Source organism: Prionailurus viverrinus, chromosome B3 (assembly GCF_022837055.1).
Source record: "Prionailurus viverrinus isolate Anna chromosome B3, UM_Priviv_1.0, whole genome shotgun sequence".
Classification (NCBI taxonomy): Eukaryota; Metazoa; Chordata; class Mammalia; order Carnivora; family Felidae; genus Prionailurus; species Prionailurus viverrinus.
In genome coordinates, this window is record NC_062566.1 from 133,516,317 (window position 1) to 133,540,164 (window position 23,848).

Consider the following 23,848-nt stretch of genomic DNA (forward strand, 5'->3'; position numbering starts at 1 on the left):
GGATTTAAATCTCGAAAAGAAAAAGACAACTGTTACTATGCCACCCCACAAGTCAGCGTGAAGCAGAGCTCGGGAGACAGGCCTTTCATCTTACGAAAATGTGCATTCATAGGACCAGGGAATTAACACACTTCACGGGTCCTTTTTGCTACAACTATTTTAAGTGTTATCACCCGCTTGAACCGAATCAAAACGAATCAAAACGAGAAAAGAAAAAGAAAGGAGGACACAAAATGAACAGACCATAACTTTATTGGAGATTGACTCTGCTACAATTATTACAAAAGGAAACAACTAAAGGGAACTGGGACCCATAAGGTGCACTGCGTTATTTCTGCAGCATGGTGACCGTATGAATGAATTACATCATGTTCCTTAAAAACAGCTGCAGCATGTGATGGTGAATATGTTATTGTCAATCAAATCATGTTAGTTTTTCTCGATTTTAGTCATTTTCCTGCACTCTATTTACAGCAGAAAAAGCCAGAGATTCTACTTGGGGTTCACCTTTGCATTTTTGCTATGTAACCCTGCTGATGCAGTGAATTCTGAGTGCCTCTGTAGGATTGAAAGTGTCTGTGGTTGACGTCCAAATGAAAATGGACTAGGGGGGGAAAAAAAAAAAAAGACCAATCAATCAATGACTAAAATATATTTACAAGTTAGTTCTGAAAGACCATTTTCACTGCGAGTGGAGAATACAACAGTCTCGATGTAAATTCCCGTGATATTGCTACCAGGGTCTCCAACAACTGTTAAAAAGATCACTTTAATATTCTTGGTCTTAAACATTATCTTAGAAACTTCTCATGTACAATATAAAATAAAGAAATTTATTTGGAAAGAACTGAATTCCCGAAAAGTAATCAGTGGCTGAAAAAAACAGACCTATTCAAACGCAATCAAAACGACCGTACAGGTTGATGGACGCGACACGAGTCTCTCTTCCGCAGAGAGCACGGGCTGGGTTGAGGGCTCCGACATTAATTTCAGATGCAGTTTAAATAAAGGTATCCAGGGTCTCAGCTTGGTGGCTTAACTTTTGTGTGAAAGGATTCGGTACCCTAGCAGAGGAAGGCAGAAGGTTTGAAATCAACCGGGCCTGAAGACGGAACGAACCGTGGTCGGTCTGGGTTTCGACTCTTCTCTGCACCCCGCAGTCCCCGCAGAGCACCCCGGGGGAGAAAGATGGCAAAGAGCCCACTGCTGGGTGAGCGGTCGCATCTGGGAACTGAACCCACAGAAGCAAAGCGGCCTCAAGTCTCTTGCTCTTTAGGCAGGGCAGTCTGAATCTCTCTGAGGGCCAGCTATTGTTAAGAATGTTAAAATATTAGTATTTTTAAGAGATAATTACAGGAGTGTTAGAGGTCATTCTAGATTTCATCACTTCACATGACGTTAAAGGAAAACCGAAAAAAAAAAAAAAAAGAGTAACAAATACGTTTAAAACATACTTAAGAGTTCAGTGAACAGATCTTTGTCATACACAAACAGTAAGAAATGCCACAGACAAAAAAAAAAAAAAAATGACCTATTTAAGTTGTGCGAGTATATGACACATTGCAGGCATTATAATCATCTTTTTCAAATCCGGCAAATCAAAACAGCAGCGAGGCCAAACCACATTTTTTTTTTTTTTTCCTCTCCGTGAAGCAGATTTTCCTTGAAATGAGGTAAAGCATGGTACCAAGTGCAAGGCTTCTCTGTGCTACACGAACAGAACGGAGGGGGGACAAAGCTATTACAAAACGCAGCATAGTTAGGACCATGGAAAGGAGATCACGAGAGAAAGGAAAAATCTGTACAACGAAGGTTCGTCCCCACTAACCTCCACACAATCATTGGAAGGAGCTTCTGCAGCTGCTTCTTCAGGACACCCCCCGACCCCCAGCCCTGCCCCGCACACACGTGCCCGTGGCGCGCCCCCCCCCCCCCCCCCCGAGTGCCCTCGGCTCGCGGGGCTTCCGTTACATTCGCTCTCACAGTGCAATCACAGGAACAAAGGCATGACACACGCGGGTGGCAAGTGGGGCGACAGAGAGTGATTTTCCTCCTTAATCGATGGATGCAAAACATTTCAACAAGCTAAACTGGGGGTCGGGGGGGTGGACTTTACAGCATTAAAAATCAGCAGCACGAAAGCGTTCGTAACCCATCTCATTTGTCTAACTCGAGTTTTTATTTTTTGACTTCGTAAACCAGGGGATCACAGAATCCGTCCGAGTGTCACAGATCAAAATTAGCTATCTGTCTCCAACAACAGAAAAATGGAATAGCGAAAGGTTGCTGTTGAGAAAACATTTTGAATGGTAGCAGGAAATTTGAACCCCTGAGAATGTATGACCTAATCATATCCGAGTCTGAACTTTTTAGTTTTAACAAAAAATACTCTTCTTAAGGTTACAAAATATATTGAGGCATTTTTCTCCCAACGGGAATTGTAACTGTGAAACAATCTGGTTTTGGTGCCAGGAGGCGAGAGAATCCCTTAACGCTGGGATTAGTGCATTAGACGCAATGCAAAGCCCTGGGCTCCTGGCATCAGGTAGTTTATAAATTAAGAAGAGATTTGTGATATAACGTTATCACAAAATCACCCTCACAAGTACAATTCACATCCAGCCTTACTTGTCAATTATACACGTTTACAGTTAATATAATTCAAGAGTTGCTTGGTTTTCACTTGCTAGGAGATCTGACACTGAGGTTTTATTTTAAAAAACCGAATAGAAAGCGAAGGTTCCAAATCGGAAAGTATTTTCAAAAGGAGTCTACCCAAATCAATTTGCTCAAAGACACACTGAATAATTTAGATCGCAATTGAAATTTAAGACCGGAGACAACGAGTAACATTGGAGAAGCTTAACATCCCCCTCCAACTCAGGTCTCCTTAGAAAGGGGAGCTGACCGTTTTCCCTGCGCACGCGTGCAGAGAGAGGTGTTTCTCTGGGCGGGGGGGGGGGGGGGGGGGTGTGCAGATAAAGCAAGAAATACAGTATCTGAGTGTATTTGAAAACAAAAACGCAGCATTACATGAAGCATCAAGTTCAGGATGATGTGCTGGAAAACATTAGACACCTCTGCTCGGCTTTCTTAAACTTCAAGCATAATTAACAGAGCAAATTGCAGCAAACCTCTACTGGTGTGTCGGTGGGAGTGCAGGACTGACCCGCAGCTTTTCAAAAGGTAAATTAAGAGGTATTATAGTTACAGTGCAAAAAAAAAAAAAAAAAAAAAATTAAAATTTCAAGCATAATACATAAACATAGCACCAAACACGGGAAAAATGCATGCAAAAGAAAAGAAAAACTGAGGTATTTAAGTGAAGAGTGCCTACAGGTCTAATTAAAGAAACTTCGGCAAATGCCTAAAAATGTTTTTTTTTTTCTTTTTTTTTCCTTTTCCAAAGATGCAAAGAATGAGTTTATCTAAATTAATGACCTAAATCACAGATGTATCAAAATTACGGCAGTTTATCACAAACGTTACACTTCCATGGCATTAACAGCACGGCTTTGGTAGGTGAGATCTGCATGCAACACTGTGAAAAGTACAGTAAGACATTGACGTGAGAAGAGACTAACGGTAAAGGTGCTTTGTTTTGCTTCTTTAAATAGGTAACCAATCACTTATAAAATCTGCAGCATATTTTAGGTGTGATATGTCTAAAGGTTATCTTGTTAGAGCAACAGCCTACAGGGCAAAACTGTTTGCCACAATTTCCATCGGTGGAGCTACCTAGCAGGAGGTTTTTAGTAAAACTGGGTGTTTAGCCAAAGATCCTTTTTATTATGGTGCTTAGAAAAAATCCAGAGACTACGTCTCTATTCTGGTTTTCAAGATGCCTTCAGGACACATACGACAGAAACGCTAATATAATCCTGTAATAGGTCACAACCACACTAGTGAGTTGCAAGTATCACACGGTCTCGACATCTTAGATGCATAATAAAATGAAGGGAATGTAAAATAGTTTGTTCCAAAAGGATCGGAAATCAAACGGACATCCGTGAGGGCTTTACTTTTAAGGCGAGAACGTTTTTCTATGCAAGACTACGTGGCATGAGAAAACGAAAATTTGATTCGCCAACGTGCCAGCCAACGTTAATGAAAAGCCTGTCCCTTACTACATCTCAAGTGCAACGGCGACCGGGAGACATCGTCTTACATGACAGGGCATGGAAAGAAAGGACGGTGCGGGCACTCTTCTCCTCTGGCAAACCGCACCATTCTCCTGGGCGCATGGGCCACCGGGGGACCCGTGCCGGTGCCCACGCTGAGGAGGGGAGGACGCCCCACGGAATCCAGGGGCCGTCTCGGCTGTAAAGCTCCTTGGCCTCCTACCACTAGGCGAAGCTGACAGAAATGAAACTAGGTGAACACAAAACCAAAAACGAAAACCCCAAACAAAAAGAGAACTGCCGATAATTATTTTGAACACTTGCCAAATGTCATCATTAAAGCACTCTTGTGATCTGAACAAAGCGGAAGTGAGGAAAGAAGACGAGATTGTGTTTGCGCAAAAAACTAAAACTACAGTTAGCTCCAAAATTTTTACACATATGTTAAATGTTTTATTCTGTAATCTAGCTTGTTATCAAACAACCTTTAAATTCTGCCTTCGATTCATTCCGCTCACTACCGACTTGAAATCACCCTTGTCAATTTCAATGGTTTTCCCCTTAATTCTGCTTTTTTTGTGTTTTTCACTTTAAAAAGGGGCTTCAGCTGTTGGGAACCTGAGGTTGATTGGCTTTGAGGCTGCGGAGGGCTCTTCTTGCTGCCGCGGACTTGGCAATCCTGTAGCTTCGGCCGACGCCTTTAAATTTCCCCTTCCCCACCACTTCCACCGTGACTCTGACCTTGCCGTCGTACGTTCTCTCAGCCGGGCTGCGAAGAAACCAAACAGCTTGTATCAGAAGTCAGAACTATTTATTGTGATTGTCAATCAGCACTGAGCACGCACTCGGGGGGGGGGGGGGGGGGTGTGCAAGCCGACAGCACACAAGGAAGCGTGCAGCGCACGGGGGGGGGGGGGGGGGGGGGGGGGGCGCGTACCCCGACAGACGGGGCTGCGTCTCGCTTTTAACGCGGCGTTACTCTATGAAAGCAAAAGGGAAAGTCAATCAGACTACAAATATAAAGGGCAGAGCGCATGCCCCAGTGTAAACATTTTTCAGAATCATTAGTTTATGACATCTCTGACAACTCCCCAACCCCCCCCCCGACCCTCGTTTTCAAGCCACTTAATTTTTTCCATGCACGTTCTGCCTTACCTAAATTTGGCAGTTTCTGGTTCCATTTCAAGCAATTCTCGCACAGGGGAGCGGGGCACATTTGCCGAAAATTTTTCTGTAATCAAAACGAAAGAACAGCGTGCGTGATATCCCTGTCATTCTTTTTTAAGGATGATTTTGTTTCTTTCCAAGGGGAGCGAACGGTACCTATCAGCGGCCGCATCATAGGATAGTACACCTGCCAGACCATCTCCAGGGACATCCCACTATCCATGTAAATGGCACCAGCAAGTGACTCGAAAATGTCCCCCATGGCCTTTGGAACTTCAATATCCTCTTCTTTCTCTTCGTCCTCCTCAGACCTCCTGAGCTATTTACACAGAGAAAAGTGATGTGTAAGCAAAAAGACCATCTTTAAAGGCGTTCCACAGAAGTGCGTTTCTTTTCTCAGCAAGGACTCTTACTGTATCTTTAACAAGGGTACCACCACCAACCATTTGGGGCAACCGCCTACTACACTGTAACAGGTTCTTCATAAACATTATCTTACCTAAAGAAAAGATTTTTCCAACTTCTCAAAGAAAAAAACAAAAACAAAACAACTCCCTTCCCCATTCAGTATTATTCTATACTCAGCAAAGGGAAAAAAGAGTACTTCTAAATGAAAACAAAATCAACTTTAACACAAAATTAGAAATAGTTAATGAACGTATGAAAAAAATTTTCAAATCCACTCTTCATCAAAGAACTTCATCTTAAAACATTTCTACCCCCTAGCGGCTTGGCAAGGATTAGGCAGAATACTAATCCGTACAGCACGGGCAAGGGTTGTGTAAGTTACTTTGGGGAGTGGAAGTTATCACTTTTTGCCAGGGAAATTCTACTAGAAGACAGATTTCTCCAAGCTCCCTTTTTATTAAACCCCTTAGCACACACTGCCTATTAAGAGTACCTGACACGTATTCAAATTAATGTAATGAAAGATTATGAATATACTAATGCCTTTTAAAAGTTCAAAATTCTTTGAACAGGAATCCCATCTCTAGGAATTGATCTGAAAAGGGTACTGGATATATTTGCCACACGTATGTTTATTAAAAGCCCTAAGTAAAAACAACTTAAATATCTAGGCACAACGGACTGTTTAAATACATTCCATTAGAGCTATATGGACAACTGTGCAGCTACTGAAAGTTGTAATGCCACTGGATACGTGGAAAGGTGTCCTCAATACATTAAGTGAAAAAAACACATTGTGGTATACTATGCATAATATAATGGCACTTTATATTTCATGTATGTTTATGTTTATACGCATTAGCAATAAAACATCACAGACCGTTAAGTCTGGTTATTTCTAAGGCAGCATATTTGCGTAACTTTAATCTTCCTTTTGCTTATTTGTATTTTATAAAATAAACACAAATTACTTGTGAGAAACAAAAAAAGAGGTGAGGTTTTTTTTAAATTTCTAGATGGACTGTTTAGCCACACAGAGCTCTATATAAACCACTTGTAATGCTGACTCTTGGGAAAACAAGATACTTACTGTTGGTACATCATGGTTTTGAGGTAGAAAGGAATTTTAAAACTTACTGAGTTTAATTCTCTCCTTTCACAAAAGAAGAAACCGAGGCCCGGAGAGGTGGAGAGACTTTAAGATCCAGCAGGAAGTCAGAAAAGCCAGACCACTGACATTTCTAATCACTTTTTATGACTCCTGATACATACGTTTATGTAAACAAAGGTCAGGAAAAGAGGGGACACAACAGAACCGGCGTGGCCCACTGTCATCAAAAACGGCTGAAGTCGAAGTCTGGCTAGTGCCTCCAATTCTAAGCTTAAACGCTTCTGAAGAAGGAGACCAGAAGTCCTACTGAGAACACAGGGGCTGGTCCTAAGTCCTGGTCCCACTGCTAGCTGTGCTCCAACTCGGACCATCCACCCTGGACGAGTACCCGCCGGGGAACGTGGATTCCCCTCCGACACAGGCTCTGTAGTGTTTACAGGCTCTGACGCTTCCCTTGCGGCCACACCTCCAATTCCTTTCACAGCAAGTCAAAGGAAATGCACTGCTCCCCAGCCAAGGTTTGGGGCAATTAAAAGAAGGGAAGGTGCAGATCACCGAAGGAACAATTAAAACGGCCGCCAGAATGCCGCACACATTTCCTGCCTCCTTACAAGAAATCTACAAAAGTAAGAGAAACAAAGGAATCAGGACGTGCAGAACAGGACCCGAGGGGGCTCTCCTGGGTACACACAGGCCTGCAGAGGGATGGCAGCGAAGGGTCAGAGAGGGGAAAGATGGAAGCGAGATCCTTTGCTACAAAACTTCAAAACAGCCCGGAACACGTTAAAATGAGCTCCATCACGGAAGAACCTCGGGCTGAACTCAGGCCAGAAGCCTCCCAAATGCCACCGGCTAGAATCTCAGAAGGCTGGTTTTTAAGCGAGTTCTCCTATTTTCAAGCAGCAGCAGAACAGACACACGTTTGTGACGCTTACCTGACAAAGCATCAGCGAACCTTTCTGACCCCTTGGAACAAGCAAAGGCAGAATGAACCGCACGAGCCCTAAGGTTCACGCTGGCTTCGGGCAGGGGAAGCCGGGGCGGCCCGATCTGACCCGGCCCCAGGCCCCGGCCGCTTCCCTCCCCCGAAGGTCCACGCGCGGCCCCGCGGGCGCGGTCAGGGGTAAAGGGCCCACGGGAGCGCGCGCGGCTGTCACCTCCCTCCGTCCGGAGACGGGAGCGCCCGCGGCGGGCTGGCTGCCGGCGGCGCCTCACTCACCTCCGAGTCCATGCCCTGCATCTCGTTCTTCTCCAGCTGGAACTGCACGAAGTCGTCGATGACGTGGAAGAGCTCGGGGGAGACGGCTTTGAAGTACTTGTGGTAGTCGTACTTGACCGCCAGCGACGCGAAGATGGTGTTGTTGACCAGCGCGGACCGCAGGTCGGTCAGGACGCCCGGGGAGTGCTGCCGCGGGTCTTCGTAAAGGTGCTTGGTTATGAGGTAGTCCAAAATCGCATCTCCCAGGAACTCCAGGCGCTGGTAACAATCTGCGGGCGGCCCAGGGCGCAGCCGTCAGCTCGCGCCTTCCCGCGCGGTAACCCGCGCGGTAACCCGCAGTGCGCACGCGCGGGGCCCCAGACCCACCGCAGCCGGGCCTGGCGGGCTTCGGGCGAAGTTCACGCATCCGCTCCAGTGACAAGCCGTGTGACGTGCCACACTTACTAAAGCCTCTGGCAATTCCATCTGGCCAAGAAAGCGTATTTCGTATCTATAAACTGGGGGTCCTAAAAGCCTACGGTGGCCCAAAGAGCGCTGCGCGAGGGGACCCACACTGGCCAGGGGGCCCCAGCAGGGCGGCCCCCCCCACCCCCACCCCGGGGGCGCAGGGCTGACCAGGCGGGTGCTGAGCGCCACCGAAGCGGCGGCAGCCTCGCTCCCGCGCCGGTGGTCTGGGGCCAGTCGTGCCCTGCCCCACGCACCCCTCTGCCCCGCCTGCTCTTCCCCCCCCTCCCCCTCCCCGCGCACTTCGTGCTCCCGGCGCTGATCCCCGTGCACCCTGTGTTCCCCATGCTCTGAGCCCGTGCAACCCCGAACCCTGCGCTCTGCCCCTGTGCACCCCGTGTTCCCCAAGCTCTGCCCCCGTGTAACTCTCACACAGTGTGCTCTTTGCCCGCGCACCCCGCGCTCTGGCCCCACTCCGGAGTGTGTACTCGGCGGCCCTGCCTCTCCACTCCTGGGTCACAACAGCCACCCGGGAGGCCAGCCAGTATACTCGAAAACCCCCTTCTCTGCCTGCGCAAGAACTGCGGAGTTTGACCCGAACAAGGGGCCGGAGAAAGGAGAGTTGAGGCCGTGCGCAAAGACCCGAGGCACCACGGGCCGGCTGCCCACACCGGGGAAGGCCCCCAGCCTGGGACCGGCACCCCTATCTCCTCACCATGCCCAGCAGGACCCGCGCAAGCCAGGAGGCTGGGGCAGGGACAGATGGGGCGGCGCGTCCCGGACACCTGGAGCTCCGAGGCAGGGCCCCTCGCTCCGCAGAGGGCAGGAGGGACCATCGGCTTCTGCACAAAGAGAAACAGCCCTCCGTGCTGTCGGTCCTACCGGTTCAGGGCCAGATCGGTTTTTACTTTTTGGCTTTGCGCTTTTCTGATCATCTTAACCTTTATTGTTTTCCTGAATACAGACCCTCTACTCTGCTCTGGGATTCCAGATTCAAGCACTGACTACTCGAATACAGAAAAAAGTACACAGGCTTTTCACAAGCTGAAGCTGACAGCAGTTCCAGGCACCTAATCTCCCTTCTATTCTGATGGCCCGGGTGCCTACTAAATAGAAGAGGAAACCCTGGGGCGCAGTGCCGAGTGGGAGACGGCAGCGAGAGGGGGAGCAAGGGCAATGACGCCCTCCCCGAAGAAGTTCCTTTTCATCGGCTCATCTTTAGATCCAAAGGGACCTTAAGAAAGGGAGGGGCCTTTCCGTTCAGGAAGAACCGTAAAAAGATGTGACAGTTCATCCAGAACGTGTGAATGAATCAAGAACCAAAACCAGCACCGAACAGGCAGCAGAGAGCCACCGGGGGAAGATTCAAATGGGAAAAACACAACAGAATACGAAGGCTCAAACTCCCCTGGGCGGCACGTCTACGCGAGCGCGTGAGGAGGGCCAGGCCGCCAGCTGCCGAGGATAAGGCGCAGGGCTCCCAGGAAGCAGAGGAAAAGAAAGCCGCCTTCGTTTTTCTCTTGCTCCCTCCCTCCACCGTGCACGTTAAGCACCAAGCCTGGACATGCGTAGGGTGCTTTTCTCTAACGGGGCCCAAGTAAGGCAGTTAACGCAAGGTGGCCGTTTCAGAGAAACGGAGTGCGGGCTGGGGCTTCTTACCAGTGATAGTATTGTAGTGGTAGGAGGCGTGTGTAAAAGCTTGCAGAAGGTAAGCCTTGTTCTTGAACCTGTAGTTGATTTTCTTCTCAAAATTCTCAAAACCCGATATCAGGTGATTCAGTGTTTTATCTGCGTCCGGATGATCAAACATGCATCGTGGTGGAATCTTCAAACAACCGTACTCCAAGTCTTTCAGGACGGAGGAGCGCGGGCCGGCCACCGAGGCGGCGGCCCGGCTCCCTGAAAGGGCCTTTTGTTGGCCGTTGAAATTCTCCCTGGCGGGGCACATGGCCTTTTCCCGATCGGTCCTTTTAATTACCGGGAGCACCTTGAGCCCCAAGGAGCAGAGGAACAGCTGGGCAGCCCTCTCCCCGCAGCTGGTCAAATAGCAGCCCAGCAGGGCCTCCACACAGTCGGCTATGCTTTTGTCCGCGATGCACTGCTCGGTGTGCAGGTCGTAAGAGATGGACTGTTTCCCTGTGTCGACACCACAGTTCTCTTCCGACGGATTCCAGAACCCCACCACAAAGTCATCCTCTTCGACGGCTTTGCTGGGATCCAGGTAGCACATGGCATCCCAAGAGCTATAGTCGAAGTCCTCGAAATCTGAGGAGAATGGCATGCTACCCAAGGCGGATTTTTTGGGCATTTTCCATTCGTATGCAGAATCAGTGGCTGAGAGAGGAGAAAGAGAAATTTTCTTTACGAAAGCTCCTGATCCCATTAGCATGTTATCTATGAATTTGATATGTTCCTGATCATACTCCAGGAAATCATCTTCGTCGTCGGCGTCCTCCTTTGGAACCTTCCACGTCAGATCCTCCCCCTCCTCGTCGTCCTCCTCAAAGTCCTGGTCCAGTTTGCCATTAGCCAACATGCAGTCTTTTGTCTGAAACGACGGGGAATGGGGAAGGAGGGGAGACATAGCTGCTGTTTTTAAAAGGGTTTGAAACTCAATAAAAGCAAGGGTTGTGGATAATTTCAAATGACAACCACAAATACTAAAAGGCAACTTTAAAATCACGGCCATTTGTTTTCAATTAACATAAAATAAGTTATTTAATCATATAAAGAAAGTAAAACATGTTCTTTGAATGTTCATTTTCTAAGTTATAAAATGACCTTTAGCCAGTATGAAGCTTTAAGTTAAGGATTTCTGTACACGGATATAAAGTTAAAATTAATGTCCGCGAGGCACGACTGCAGCGAAGGAGGCTTACTCCGGCAGACACACAATAAAAGCACTCACACGCCGATCACAGAGGTCTTCAATTTTGCCGACAAAGTTTTAAAATGTTTCGAAAAGATTTTCAAATTAATAAAATCAAAGTCTAGATGCAGAGAAAGCATTATCTGTGCAATGAAGAGTATAAATACATGAAAAAAGATCAAGCGCTTTAAAAATCTGTAGAATATTACAAATGGGCAATAGGGGTTCATGGGAAAGTTCTGTCCCCGCTTTCCACTGCAAATCAAAGTACATTTGCTATAATGTGAAACTGGATTGCTCTGCTTGAAAACTAAAAGTGATCACTGAACTAAGCGACGAATTTGGGAAATTATGCTTTTCCCCTCCACCGTGCTACAGTAATCAGAGGAACAGATTATAGCATAACTGACAAAAACAGAAGAAAATTTAGACTAACATGAAACACAACAATCCAATTTCTGTCAGAAGATCTTTGCTAATTCCAATTTCTTTGGCAAAAGCTTATTTGTGAATGACAACCTTAATAATGGGCTAGGATTCAGTAATGATGTAACTTTTTTGCAATGCTAAGAGATGCCAAATTTCTGTTGCGCAAGAAATAAAAAAAAATAAAATAAAAAGACTTTCCTTTCCTTTGGGGCGAAAGGCAGGAGAGTTTGCTTCAGTTTTGATAGCAACAACTTTCCAGAGATCTCCTGACAAAAGTTTTCAAACCTTGTCAAGTATTTTTTAAATACTGCAAATATTTCATTTTAAGTCGGACTCAAAAGGGACAGTGTAGTCGTTTGAAAATAAAGACGAGTAGTGAGCCAATGTAGATATGGATGTATCTACAACAACATACCTGAATTTTTTTTTTTTTTAATAAAAAAAGTTTGTAAAACGTTTTCAAGGTTACGGAAGAATATGAGAAAAAACTATAGTGGCAGACCTCTAGGAACTACTTCCTGCAAAAAGCCCTGTACTCTTCGAGGTAACATGAGCTGTTTTGACTACTGTTTGGTCCTTGCACTAAAAAAAGGCAAACTGCCATTAAAACAAAAAATCAGAGTGAAAAAACGTTTCATTAAATAGAATCTTCGTGTATCTTTGGTAAGATGCTCCTATAGTCTGAAATTGGCAATATACACACACCAACCCCAAAGACTGGGTTTTATCACAAATAAAGCAAAGTTCTTTAATGCCTCTGGGTTTCAGTTTCTCTATCTGCGAAATAGCGGGGTCCGACCTCCCTAAATAAGAACACTTCGGGCTCTTCAGAAAAATGCCAGCATAAAACTCTTTTCGCTTCCAGTATTACCTTCTGCACTCGCATGCAAAGGTTTCTCTTAAACCTACGTGGGGAGGAGCGAGGCGGGTGAAGCAGGAATGCACACGCTCTCCTGTGTCTGTTTCAGTAAGCATAAATTACTAAGTGAAAATACGAACAGGATCTTTAATATATTCCAAAAGTCACGGTGCCAGGTCATCTGAAATGTTAAGGAAAATAAGAAATGTCTGTTCTAACTTAAAACAAAATTTTTTTTAATCAAAAGGACTTGTCAATGTCACCTTGATGCTAATTTTTTTTAAAGAGCCGATTATATTATGAAACTACTTCCAAGGCAGAATAATTATCACTGGAATGTTTTTCATAGATATGCAATATTTTCTCTAAAGTTCTCAAAATCTACATATTTTCCTCTAAGGTTCCACCCACTTCTAAATCAGGAACGAATATAATTTTTCTAACCCAACTTGCATTAAAATATTCTGATGCTTTTCTCCAGAGGAGGTCAATTTCTGTAAGACACTGAAATCATCTCAAATACTGCACGAGTTAAAAATATACTCAATGAAGAGATAAAAATCAAAACAGGGTCGCAGAGCATCAGGCCTGGAAATATTTGAGCCCAGGAACCGGGACGCGCGTGTCAGAAAGAAGACGTGAAGAGCACATATTTAGGAGGCATAATCTGTGAAAGAAACAGTATTCTCAGCGTTGGCCTGGAGGAAAAATGAAGTAACAACGATCTAGTTTCTCATTAATGCAAAATAAATGTCCGAGAAAGCAAAGTGCCAGAGAGATCGCCTTTGACTTTGGAAGAGGCGCTCTCGTTCCCCAGCCGCCCACCACGGGGAGGGACCGACCGACCGCTCTGCCGGCTCATGAGCCCTCCGAGGTGCCCTCTGGTGGCCTTCAAGACGAGACAAAATGAAGCCGCTGCAGCTAATACTTGGTCGTCTCAAGTCCCTGGCAAAATGTAAACTGTTTCCAAAAAACTACAACCTTTAGGATCTTTTTTTTTTTTTTTTTAGTTCACTAGAGAAGGCCTAGTCCTCACTGAGAAATCCCTGAACTACAAAGCAAGGCTTTACTGAAATTAATGACTTCATAGATAGGAGATCACAGACCACTGAAGAGTCATTTTATTGAACAGAGCTAAGGGTCTGTCCTCAATTGTAATACAGGGTAACAAAGTGAAATATTATGGAGTTTTGTTTTCTTCTTTTTCAGAGTCACAACATCATATACCTCTGGAAAAGGAAGATGATACAATTGTCGTCCCCCCCCCCCTCAAAAATATCTAACACTGTTTCTGAATTCAATGAAGAGACAGTCTCCTTAGATAAATTAACACATCAAATTCCTACTCTATTACAAATATGCCACGGAAAAGAAACAAAAAATTAAGAGAACAAAATTCTCCCCGTTCACCAAAGTAGAAGTCCTTCCAGTTACCAAAAACTTACCATTTCATCTTTTTCCCATTTATCTGTATTACTTTTGTCTTGGTTTACTACATAACCAGGAGGAAGCCAATTCACAGGGGGATCAAATATGGACACCACCATGCGGCTGGGCAGTCCCTTCTTTTTTCCAAGCCGATACAGATTACAGTTGCTGACCTTTAGCAGAAAAAACGTGTAAGACACTTATCCATAAATGCCCACTGCTGGAGTTCACACCAGGCAAATAAACACATTTTTAGTTAAATGTTCGTATCACCACAACTGGTCATCAATTATGAAGAACGTACAGGTTTTCTGCCTATTCACGGTAAGAAATTTTACGTGCCCGTGTATTCTACAACCTTTAGTGTCGTTAGATGAATACCTCTGGATATAAAAACGCAGATCAGAAAAAACTAATACACAAATTCCCTATAAAGTCAGAACAAACAATTCACACAATTTCAAACTTTAAAAAAAAAACACAACCTGATGATATCAAATGCAAACTGCCAACTGGAACTATCAGAATAGAAAAGAAACCCTGTAAAGCATCTAAGGTGTCACAATATTCGTAATGAAATAAATGGGGGGAAATGCCACAGACTCTAGCTATGTAAGTGGAAACTGGCACTGAGTAAATGGAGCTAAAATCATTTTATACTCCTAAGCCACAAATGACATTTTTGTTCAATCATTTTAAAACACAGCAAAAGGTAATAACTCCGTGTTTATTCACATCAATAAAACAGCTTCATTGTTTGCCCTGTGCTGTGTTTTTCCTACAGACCCCATGTCCTCCCTAACTCACTCACTCATTAACATTTCTACCTAGAAACGTCTAGTAAAAACCTGGAAACAAGGATCTAGAATGGTCCACACCATATGCATTTTCTATAAACCAGGTTCCTTTCTACTAAGTACTTCACGAGCCCTTTCTCTGGGGAACTCGGGACCACTGAACAGGTACCCACATCCCTGAGAGAACAGTCAGAAAACTGAGGGACTGCTAGTTCCTGCAGGCGACACAGCTGGGGGGGGGGGGGGGGGGGACCGGTGTCTGCAGGTGACACTACGTGAGGCACGCTGTCAGAAACGTAAGGGCTCTGATAAACGCTAGCATCCTTTTCCAGAGTCGGAGAATCACAGCATCACAGCCGGCAACAGGAGGACGGAGACGGCGATCCCATCCACTCAGGCGGCACGGGTGGCGGGACGGAACGGGAAGAGAGAACTAGAGGCCATTCGACAAGCGGGGGGAGGGCCGTGAGAGAGGAACAACAGCAGGGGTGCGTGCGTGGAGTCCGCGCGAAGACCGGCGAGGGGCTCAGGCCTGGTCAGGACACCAGACCGGGCTGAGGGAATAACGATGATCTCTACTGGAAGCAAGGAGCCAAAGCTGTCCGGGCAGACGCAGAGATGCTATTTCAGAAACGTACGCTGATTTCTTCCTTACCTAACAGAGTCCATGTGCTATCGCTTTATACCGATTCTCAGCCTCTGATGTTTTGTTCCTACAACCACCTTCTTGGTGACCCCATTTGTTCTGACAGCTTTGATTATCACTCTCATGAAGACTATTCGCCCAAGCCATAGTTCAGTCCTAAATTCTCAACGATCCCAACATTTCACTTCATTTTCCACGAGGTCCGAAAACCCTAATCCTCACCCCGATTCCTCCATTTGTGCTCCTCCCACCAAGAGCGCCGCCACGGCCCCAGCCTACACAAGGGCACCCCGGCATCACGGCTCTCTCTGCCCCCCAATCACACGGAGGGGCAGTGAGAAGGGCGGTGGAAGGAACGGGTTCTCGCTTCCGACGCCCTCCCGACTGGTAAGTTAAGTAACCTTACGCCAACCAAAAGCAACCTCTCCAGGCAGGAGTCTCCCCACCTGCAAAACGGAGGCGTGTTATCCAGTCCCCAGGGGCTCAGTGAGAAGAGTAAACGAGGTCTGTAAAACGCTCAGTGTAGTGTCCGGTGTTACAGAGTGACATCGGAGGTAGGGGAGTGTGACGGTGAAGAGCACGGTCTCTGAAGCCGCACTGTCTGGGCTCCGCCACGTACTTGCCACGTGACCCTGGGGCAAGCTAACACCTCCCGCCTCAGGATCCTCGTCTACAGAAGAGGGATAATAAAAGTGTATACAATTATCCATAAAATCTAAAAAATGTAATAAAAGTGGGGCGCCTGGGTGGCTCCGTCGGTCGAGCGTCCGACTTCGGCTCAGGTCATGATCTCGCAGTTTGTGGGTTTGAGCCCCGCGTCGGGCTCTGTGCCGACAGCTCGGAGCCCGGAGCCTGCTTCGGATTCTGTGTCTCCCCTTCTGTCTGCCCCTCCCCTGCTCGTGCTCTATCTCTGTTTCTCAATAATAAATAAACATTAAACATTTTTTTTTAAATGTAATAAAAGTATGCAGAATTTAATTAGGCGACTGATAGAACACATAAGGCTGCAAAAGTAGCGTCTGGCTGGAGGAAACGCTTAGGAAGTGTGAGCTTCAACTCTCATTCCCCCCGAACTACTACTCGCCTCGGTCCTGTCCTCACTGCTGGAACTCGAGAACCATCCCCTACTCTGCCTGCTTACACTCTGCAAAAGCCCAGCCGATCGCCCCGCTCGGTCTGGCTTTGCGCTTGGACTCAGGCCGCACTCTGCTACCAGAGCGATCACGTACAAGCAGCGCTTCCAGAACAGTAAGAGTCCCTGACGCGAAAAGTGCCCCCGACGTCCCAAACACGCGCAAACTCCTGGGCCCAGCCTTGAGCGTCTTCCACGACAGAGCTTCCCACGCCTGCCCTTTTACCCTTTCCTCCGCCTGCTGCCACAGTTGGGTCACTGAGTGCTGCCGACGCGCCCTGCCGTCTGTTCACCGTTTACGCACTAGGTGCCGGTGCACCTCCTCCACGAACGCCTTCTCCTCCCAGCGACGGTCCTTCTCTCTGAGCGTCCGGGGCAACGAGCAGCTTTGTAAGTTACACGTCCAGCACGGACGTGTTGCCCTGTGACACCTCTTTTACCATCGTTTAAACATTTTACCTTCGCCGCTTCCCTTCCTGAAATCTTAATTCCCGCTGGCGTGGGGTCACACCCTTCCTCTGGGCTCTCGGTCCCCTGCGTGCTCGGAGCTCAGGCGTCACCCCCTTTATGCTGGGGAGTCACCGAGCTCCCCTCCCTTCCTCACTCTCCAAAAACCCTGAAGACGAGCTCCTCCGCGCAAGACCTGTGTTTTCTCCAGGTCCGGATGCCTCGTGTGCCAAGACGGCATTCTCCCAGATAAACTTTTCTCTCCACTGAAATTAAAGCGCGAGCACCCTCCCCCCAAAACAACCACGCCTCGTACCTCTTCACACCCCCTGGGGACCCAGCGAGCACACGTATTCTCGCAAACGGTCCCATCAGAGCTGAATTTCCATCCATCCACAAGGCACACACAGATCAGCGGACGCCCCAAACCTTGGGGGCTTCATCAGGGAAAGGCAGCCTCCCGCCTGAGCGATCCCTCGTCCTCTGAAACCAGCCGGCGCGTGACCCCACGTCCTAGGCACGCCGAACGCTTACTCTGAGTGGGAAACACGGTATTTCTTACCTTTTTGCTTCTCATATAGGAAAGGCGGCCCTCGTGCGCGTCGGGGTAAGTGCAAAACAGGTACGTGGTGATGGCATGCTTTAGAAAGGAGTCACCAAGCATTTCAAGCCGCTCCAGGTTAAACCCATCGCTAGCATTTGAAAGGGTCAAAGCCTGCAGAATGAGTCCAGGGTTCGGGCCAAGAGTCCTCGAGGAGTAGCCGGGACAAGGGCTCTGCGCAGAAGCCCTCCCGTCCCGGGGCGCGGGAACAGCTTCGTTAGTACCGGGCGTCGTGGCCGCTGCGGGACTTCCATCTGAGGTAGATGTGTTAGCATTTCCATCAAGGTATTTGTTACTCAGGAGAGTACATTCATCGCTGGGCTTGGGCTGGTTCTCGTAACTGTATAAATTCTGAATGGGATATGAGGTAGTTGGTTGTACAGGTATTTCCTGCTTGCAGTAACTCAGCTGATTTCCTTGGCAAAAGTCTCTGTTCGCTAAATCGCAACTGCCATTGGCAAGGTTTTTATTGTACGAAAGACCGTTGGTCGCCGTGAGATCTGTCGAAGCTTCGATCTGGAGCTTACCGGGTGACTCACCGAAGAGCGTTCTGCAGTTCACAGACATTTGGTCGTGATTTTCTAGAGAGGAGGTTCTAGTAGCACCTTGACGTGCAGCATTTTCAGGGACTACAATTGTGCTGTGCTTACAGTAATTATCGTTTTCAGCCCAAGAGGAGCTAGCAATTGAGATGAAGGACTTGCTGTCGATAGATTTCTTCCACCCGAAGTCTAGGTTGGGGTATCTGCAAAGACATTTTTATGACTTCGTCAGACCCTTCACAAGGGCGAGGTTCAGAGCAAGAGCAACGTCAACGACATAAGTAAGTAAAATAACGATCCCTCCAAACGAGCTCCCACTTTGGAGGAGAAACAAGTCCCCGAGGCAGAAATCACCATATCGGAATTCTGCCCCGAGTACGTCAAGTCAGCGGGACGTGGCTCCCTGCACCGCTTTAATCCGCGGCCCGACAGCAAGCGCGGGGTGGGGGCGACGCGCGGGGTTGGCAACGGGACCCGGAGCCACCGTCTGGGCTGGGATCCCAGGCCCTCCGGCTAACGAGCTTGTGATTTACGGAACCTCTCTGCGCCCCGGCTTCCCACACTCGGAAGAGGGCTGACCGCTCCTACCCCAAAGGGCCGTCCTAGTGATTAAATGACCCAAGACAGGCCACGGCATCCGAGCCAGTGTTTGACGCCGAGGCAAGTACTCAGCAAATGCAGCTGTGACTACTACTGTCCTGTTTTAAGATTCCTTAATCCCTGGAACCACTGTGGTCTCCACAATTGGGTAACCGAAATTAATCTGAGTGGTTAAGCCAATAATTTCCTTAGAACGCGGAAACTTTCCTAGCGGGAAGAGAAAAAGACAAAGAACATCTTGAGGCAATTGCCATTTAATATAGACTTGATTTTACAGAAGAGGAAGTGGTCTTCCAATGTCAGCAGGGCAACAAAGAACTGTTTCCGTTTTCGCTCTGACCGCCATCACTGAAGGAGGAACGACCCCCTTCTCCCTGTGCAACTTCACAAGAATGCAGCAATCAAAGGATGCATTTATTTCATGTATGAGACATCCGTGCTTTCTTTTTAAGCTTTTAAGAACTGTTTTATATAAAATTAAAATCGGAACTTAATTCAGTTCTTTTGCAAACAGGCTTCCATAACCCCGCGCTCCTTCTGGCTGACAGCACAGGCATACCTAAAATCCACGGGAAGTGATCGGACTCCCACGCCAGCGTCGCTGGCCGTTTGGGCTCTTAGCTCCTCTGCGGTCAGAAGGCAGTGAAGGCGGTAGAGTATGCTAGGGAGACAGACTGCTTTTCTCCACAGTGATGCTGGAATCGGATGTATAGCACAGAGCTCTGGAACCAGGATCTTTGAATAAGCAAAAATGTGGACGAATATAAAGCAAACACACAAAAGAATAAAAAATTAAAGACCAATTTCACTAATGGATAAAGACAAAAGTCACGAATATTAATAAAGTCTTACTTCTAAAAACAATACCTTTTAAGGCTTAAGGCTTAAGTCTGCATGGGATTTAATCTAGGATTTATAAGGATGAATCGAATTTTGCCAGTGGACCAAGTATCAAAGGAAACCCATCATATTTCCAAAAAGCCATTCAAATACAGGTTCACACACGGTATTAGCTAAAACATGACAAAGCCTAAGTGTTGGGGATCTTCCAAAAACTTCCTAAGTCACTCAGTTCAACCTGCTGATAAAGAAGTCAAACCTAACGTTTCAAAATAGTAAATGATGCTAGAGTAATAGTGAACACGTTACCTGTTTATTCTGCAGACTTTCCCACTTGGCTTTTCTCTTCTCAGCACTGCTTAGAGGAAGGGCTTTCCCCTTCTGATTCAAATGGCGCGGTGTCAAAAGATTAAGTCTGTAAGAATTTCAAAATATTTTTATCAAACAAAAAGAAGTATCCCCCCCCCCCCCACCCCGACCCTTCACAGGGGTTCTCTAGCTCAGTGTGCCTACAAATCACCTGAAGAGCTCATTTAAACTGAGGACTCCTGGACCCCACCCTGGGCAGTTCTCTGTGCAAAGAATCTCCCGGTTTCAGAGTTACAGGCAGGCAGTGGGACAGTGACCCCCTATGGTTGTCTGCCGACCTCTGCAAATAGTGCCTCAGGTGACAGTCAAATGCCATCTCTGAAACCCCTTACCTCGAAGATGTGTGGTCCACATCCAGCAGTGGCTGGTTGAGATTGGTCAGATCAAGGTTATACTTTGTTTTATAATATTCTGCAAAGGTTTCATACTCAGGGGAAGGAAATTTACTCAGTGGGGTAAGATCAGTGTATACATCAGCTACATAAAATCGATGAGGCTGATCAAAATTACGGTATCTAAAAAAGAAAAGCAATACATTTGAGGCAACTATTCTCAACGCGTGTTTTTAATATGAAAATGCAAATTATGATTTTCAAGTTCAAAGGTTAAAAACAAATAGCGTTGATGAACACTTCAATTCCAAGTAATATATTTCAAGTGGGTGTAAGATGAAAATTATGTTTATATTAAGTAAAAATCGCTTCTCCATTCCACCCTACGTTACGGTTAACCTCATTGTAAAGATCTCCGATCACTCTGATTAACACATGAAAGCTACATGGCACCTTTAAATCTCTCTTAGTTTCACTAATATATACGGGGCAGAGCACTTTCAATATCCTACCAACCGAGTGAGCAAGCACTCTGCATTACAAACAGGCTAAACATGAAAGGTGCCTGCCACATACATGCATGAAGGCACCACTCATGTATTAACAGTCTGATGACAGCTGACATTTAAAACAGGACTTTAAGGGGCGCCCGGGTGGCTCAGCCGGTTAAGCGTCGGACTTCAGCTCCGGTCATGAGCTCCCAGTTCGTGGGTTCGAGCCCCGCGTCGGGCTCTGTGCTGACAGCTCGGAGCCTGGAGCCTGCTTCGGATTCTGTGTCTCCCTCTCTCTCTGCCCCTCCCCTGCTAGCTAGCACTCTGTCTCTGTCTCTCAAAAATGAATAATAATCAAGTCAAAAAACTTTTTAAGTATGATTTTAAGTTGCAAAGAAGAAGAAACAGAAATCAGGAAAGACCGAGTTACAGCCAGTACTCTAATTTTATGAAAGGTTCCTATATTTAAATTTATTGCTCAGAAACTATCCCCTAAATTCTTACAAAATAAGAAAAAAAGCATCCTGATTTACTACTTCATTGCACTTAATACCATTATTCCCTATAAGAAGTTTAAGAAGCTATTGCTTACAATCAAATTCTTTAAGACTTTGGGGATTAAAACAAGGAAGATTTTGGGGTGCCCGGGTGGCTCAGTCAGTAAGCATCCGACTTCAGCTCAGGTCATGATCTCACGGTTCGCGGGTCTGAGCTCTGGGTTGGACTCCGTGCCGACAGCTCAGAGCCTGCTTGGGATTCTCCCTCCCTTCCTCCCTCTCTCCCTCCCCTCGCTCTCTCCTTCCCCTCGTTCTCTAAGAAATAAACTGGAAAAAAAAAAAAAAGACGATTTTAAGAAAGCCTTTCAACAGCGTGTAGATGATCTGAACTTCACAAAATCAAACCCCTCCACCCACAGTGTTCGAGGTGTGGTTTCTCACAAGAGGAAGTCAGCTAGGGAGAACAGGCACCACCAGGAAGAGACACCTACGCTTCCCAGGAGATGCATCAACGCCACGGCCCCCCTGGGTTTCCACGCGAGGGAGCGACTCTCCCGAAACAAAGTGCCACCCCCGCGTGGCGCTCCGCTTCGATACTCACCTCGGAATGATGACTGCGTCCTGGTAATCTTCTAATTTAAAAACAAAGGGTGTTTCTTTTGAATACTTTGTGCTGGGAATGCCTATGCGAGCTTCAGATTTCTCAATATCTTCCATGAATTTAAAGTCAATGTCCAAAGTGCTGGAGTCATTCACTTAGGGAAGGAAAAGACTCTTTAGCTCGTTAAAATAGAATACGGGTGGGATTCTTACTTAAGCTACGTATTCGAGTAGGTGTCTAATTTGGAGTGGTCTCTAGTAAGAGATTTCTCTAGCGGCCACCATAAACTAACGTTACGCAAGCTTCCCTTTTCCAGCTAGTATCGGCCAACACGTCAGAGTCTGGGCCCTTCTTACCAACGTTAAGAGGTAGAACACAGTATGCTGAATCAGCGTCTGTGGGTTTAAATTCTAGTGCAGGTTTTTCAAGCCGAAGAATATGAGAGAATATATACTGGTGAAGTCGTGTGATCAACTCAAGCATTTGGAGAGACAACGTGAAACCAGACTTCTTCAACTCAATGGATATGGTGACCTCTCCGGAGCGCGTGTACACAGGAAAGTGCGGGATCTTAGCAAAAAGAAAAATCAAGCATCCCCAGAGTTAACAGGTATTTTATTCCATCACAAATATTTCATTTCAGAGGGGGAACGATGCTATCAATCCGGGGAACAGAAGGGACACCTTGACTTTTAAGTAGCAAACATTCTGAGGTAACGAGAGATAGCTTTAGCCGTTCCCTCTTATCAACAGCAGTCCTAAAGAACTGTCTACCTGAGGTATGGGTTTGGCCGTCAGTATTCCAAAGCATCTCGTGGTATCCTCAGGGGGATAGAGCTTCCGCCTTCTGAAGTTGAGTTCATCAGGTAAGGGTGTCGTCAGAACCATCCCTATCACATACAGGTAACAGGGCTGATCGGGTTTGGGATAGCTATCCCTCAAACATTCCGGAATCTAAAATTAGAAAGAAAACTTACGCAAGTGTGACAGCCTCTTGTCCAGACACTGGCCAACAAACAAACAAACAAATTTACTTGCAGCTTTCCTAAAAGCTGATGAGAAAAAGGGAAGCAAACACCCAGGGCAGGGGGCCTCATTCCTTAACTCTGGGGGACAGCCAGCGCTGCTCAGGCCTGGGCTCTGGTGGCCCATGGTCACCTCCCTCGTAATGCACTGCCGACTCTAACACCAAAACTTTATAAAAACGACCAAACCCTGTAGGGCATTGTCTTAGACACGATCTTCACTTCAGCTCTTTCTTTTGATCAGAGAACTCTTCCTTGGGGCTTTTAGTCTTTACTCACTGCAGAATAGCAGAAAACATGCAAAATTTTACAAGTCCCACGTAACTGTATTGCTCAGATATCGCCTCTACTATTAACTTTTTGACAGGCTGCATCGTCTTCCAGATGTTTTCCTGTGTGCAAATGTGGATCAACATACACACACACATGTGCTTCATCACCCACGGAATGACACAACAAAGACTGTCGTCACCTTATTTCTTTTATCTCCAATTCCTACACTGAGAACATCTTTCTTGGTCAATACAAATCTGTACCATTTTTAATGGCTATGTAGTTATAGGAGTAAACTGCAGTTTAACGGGCCTGAGACTGTTTCCAAGCTCTCAATAGTCACGCGACCCTACGCAACAGAGTCGTGAAGTTTCTGAGGCTCAGGGGCATAAATTGCATCTGTAGTTAAAAGGCACAGAAATACTGGTGAGGAGACAGGGTTATCAGAATGCCAGATAATCCAGAACGTATCTATTGACTAAAACTTATTATGACTGATGACCTTTGTCACAGGAAACAAGCCCAGTGGTCTCCGGGGTAAATGTCGAGTAGGAAGACAGAGAAGCAAGCCCTTGAGGAAAACTGAGGGAAACAAGCATT

General features: G+C 46.5%; 1 protein-coding gene across 5 annotated transcripts in view; it reads right to left on the reverse strand.

Moving 5' to 3' along the window:
• Positions 1-236: 236 nt before the first annotated feature.
• The window catches only part of DICER1 (dicer 1, ribonuclease III), a 73,524-nt gene continuing 49,912 nt past the window's right edge, over positions 237-23,848 (reverse strand). For 4 of the 5 annotated variants that reach the window (XM_047862585.1, XM_047862584.1, XM_047862586.1 and 1 more), the window contains 13 exons: positions 22,725-22,904; positions 22,307-22,520; positions 21,951-22,104; positions 20,362-20,544; positions 19,970-20,075; positions 19,380-19,555; positions 17,640-18,423; positions 14,073-14,228; positions 10,130-11,018; positions 8,027-8,295; positions 5,445-5,607; positions 5,277-5,352; positions 237-4,890 (listed from right to left, as the gene is read on the reverse strand). In XM_047862585.1, coding sequence (XP_047718541.1) covers positions 4,725-4,890; positions 5,277-5,352; positions 5,445-5,607; positions 8,027-8,295; positions 10,130-11,018; positions 14,073-14,228; positions 17,640-18,423; positions 19,380-19,555; positions 19,970-20,075; positions 20,362-20,544; positions 21,951-22,104; positions 22,307-22,520; positions 22,725-22,904 — 3,516 coding nt within the window. In that variant the 3' untranslated portion in view covers positions 237-4,724. The remainder of the gene's footprint in view (positions 4,891-5,276; positions 5,353-5,444; positions 5,608-8,026; positions 8,296-10,129; positions 11,019-14,072; positions 14,229-17,639; positions 18,424-19,379; positions 19,556-19,969; positions 20,076-20,361; positions 20,545-21,950; positions 22,105-22,306; positions 22,521-22,724; positions 22,905-23,848) is intronic. The other variant, XM_047862587.1, reaches the window with a different exon arrangement.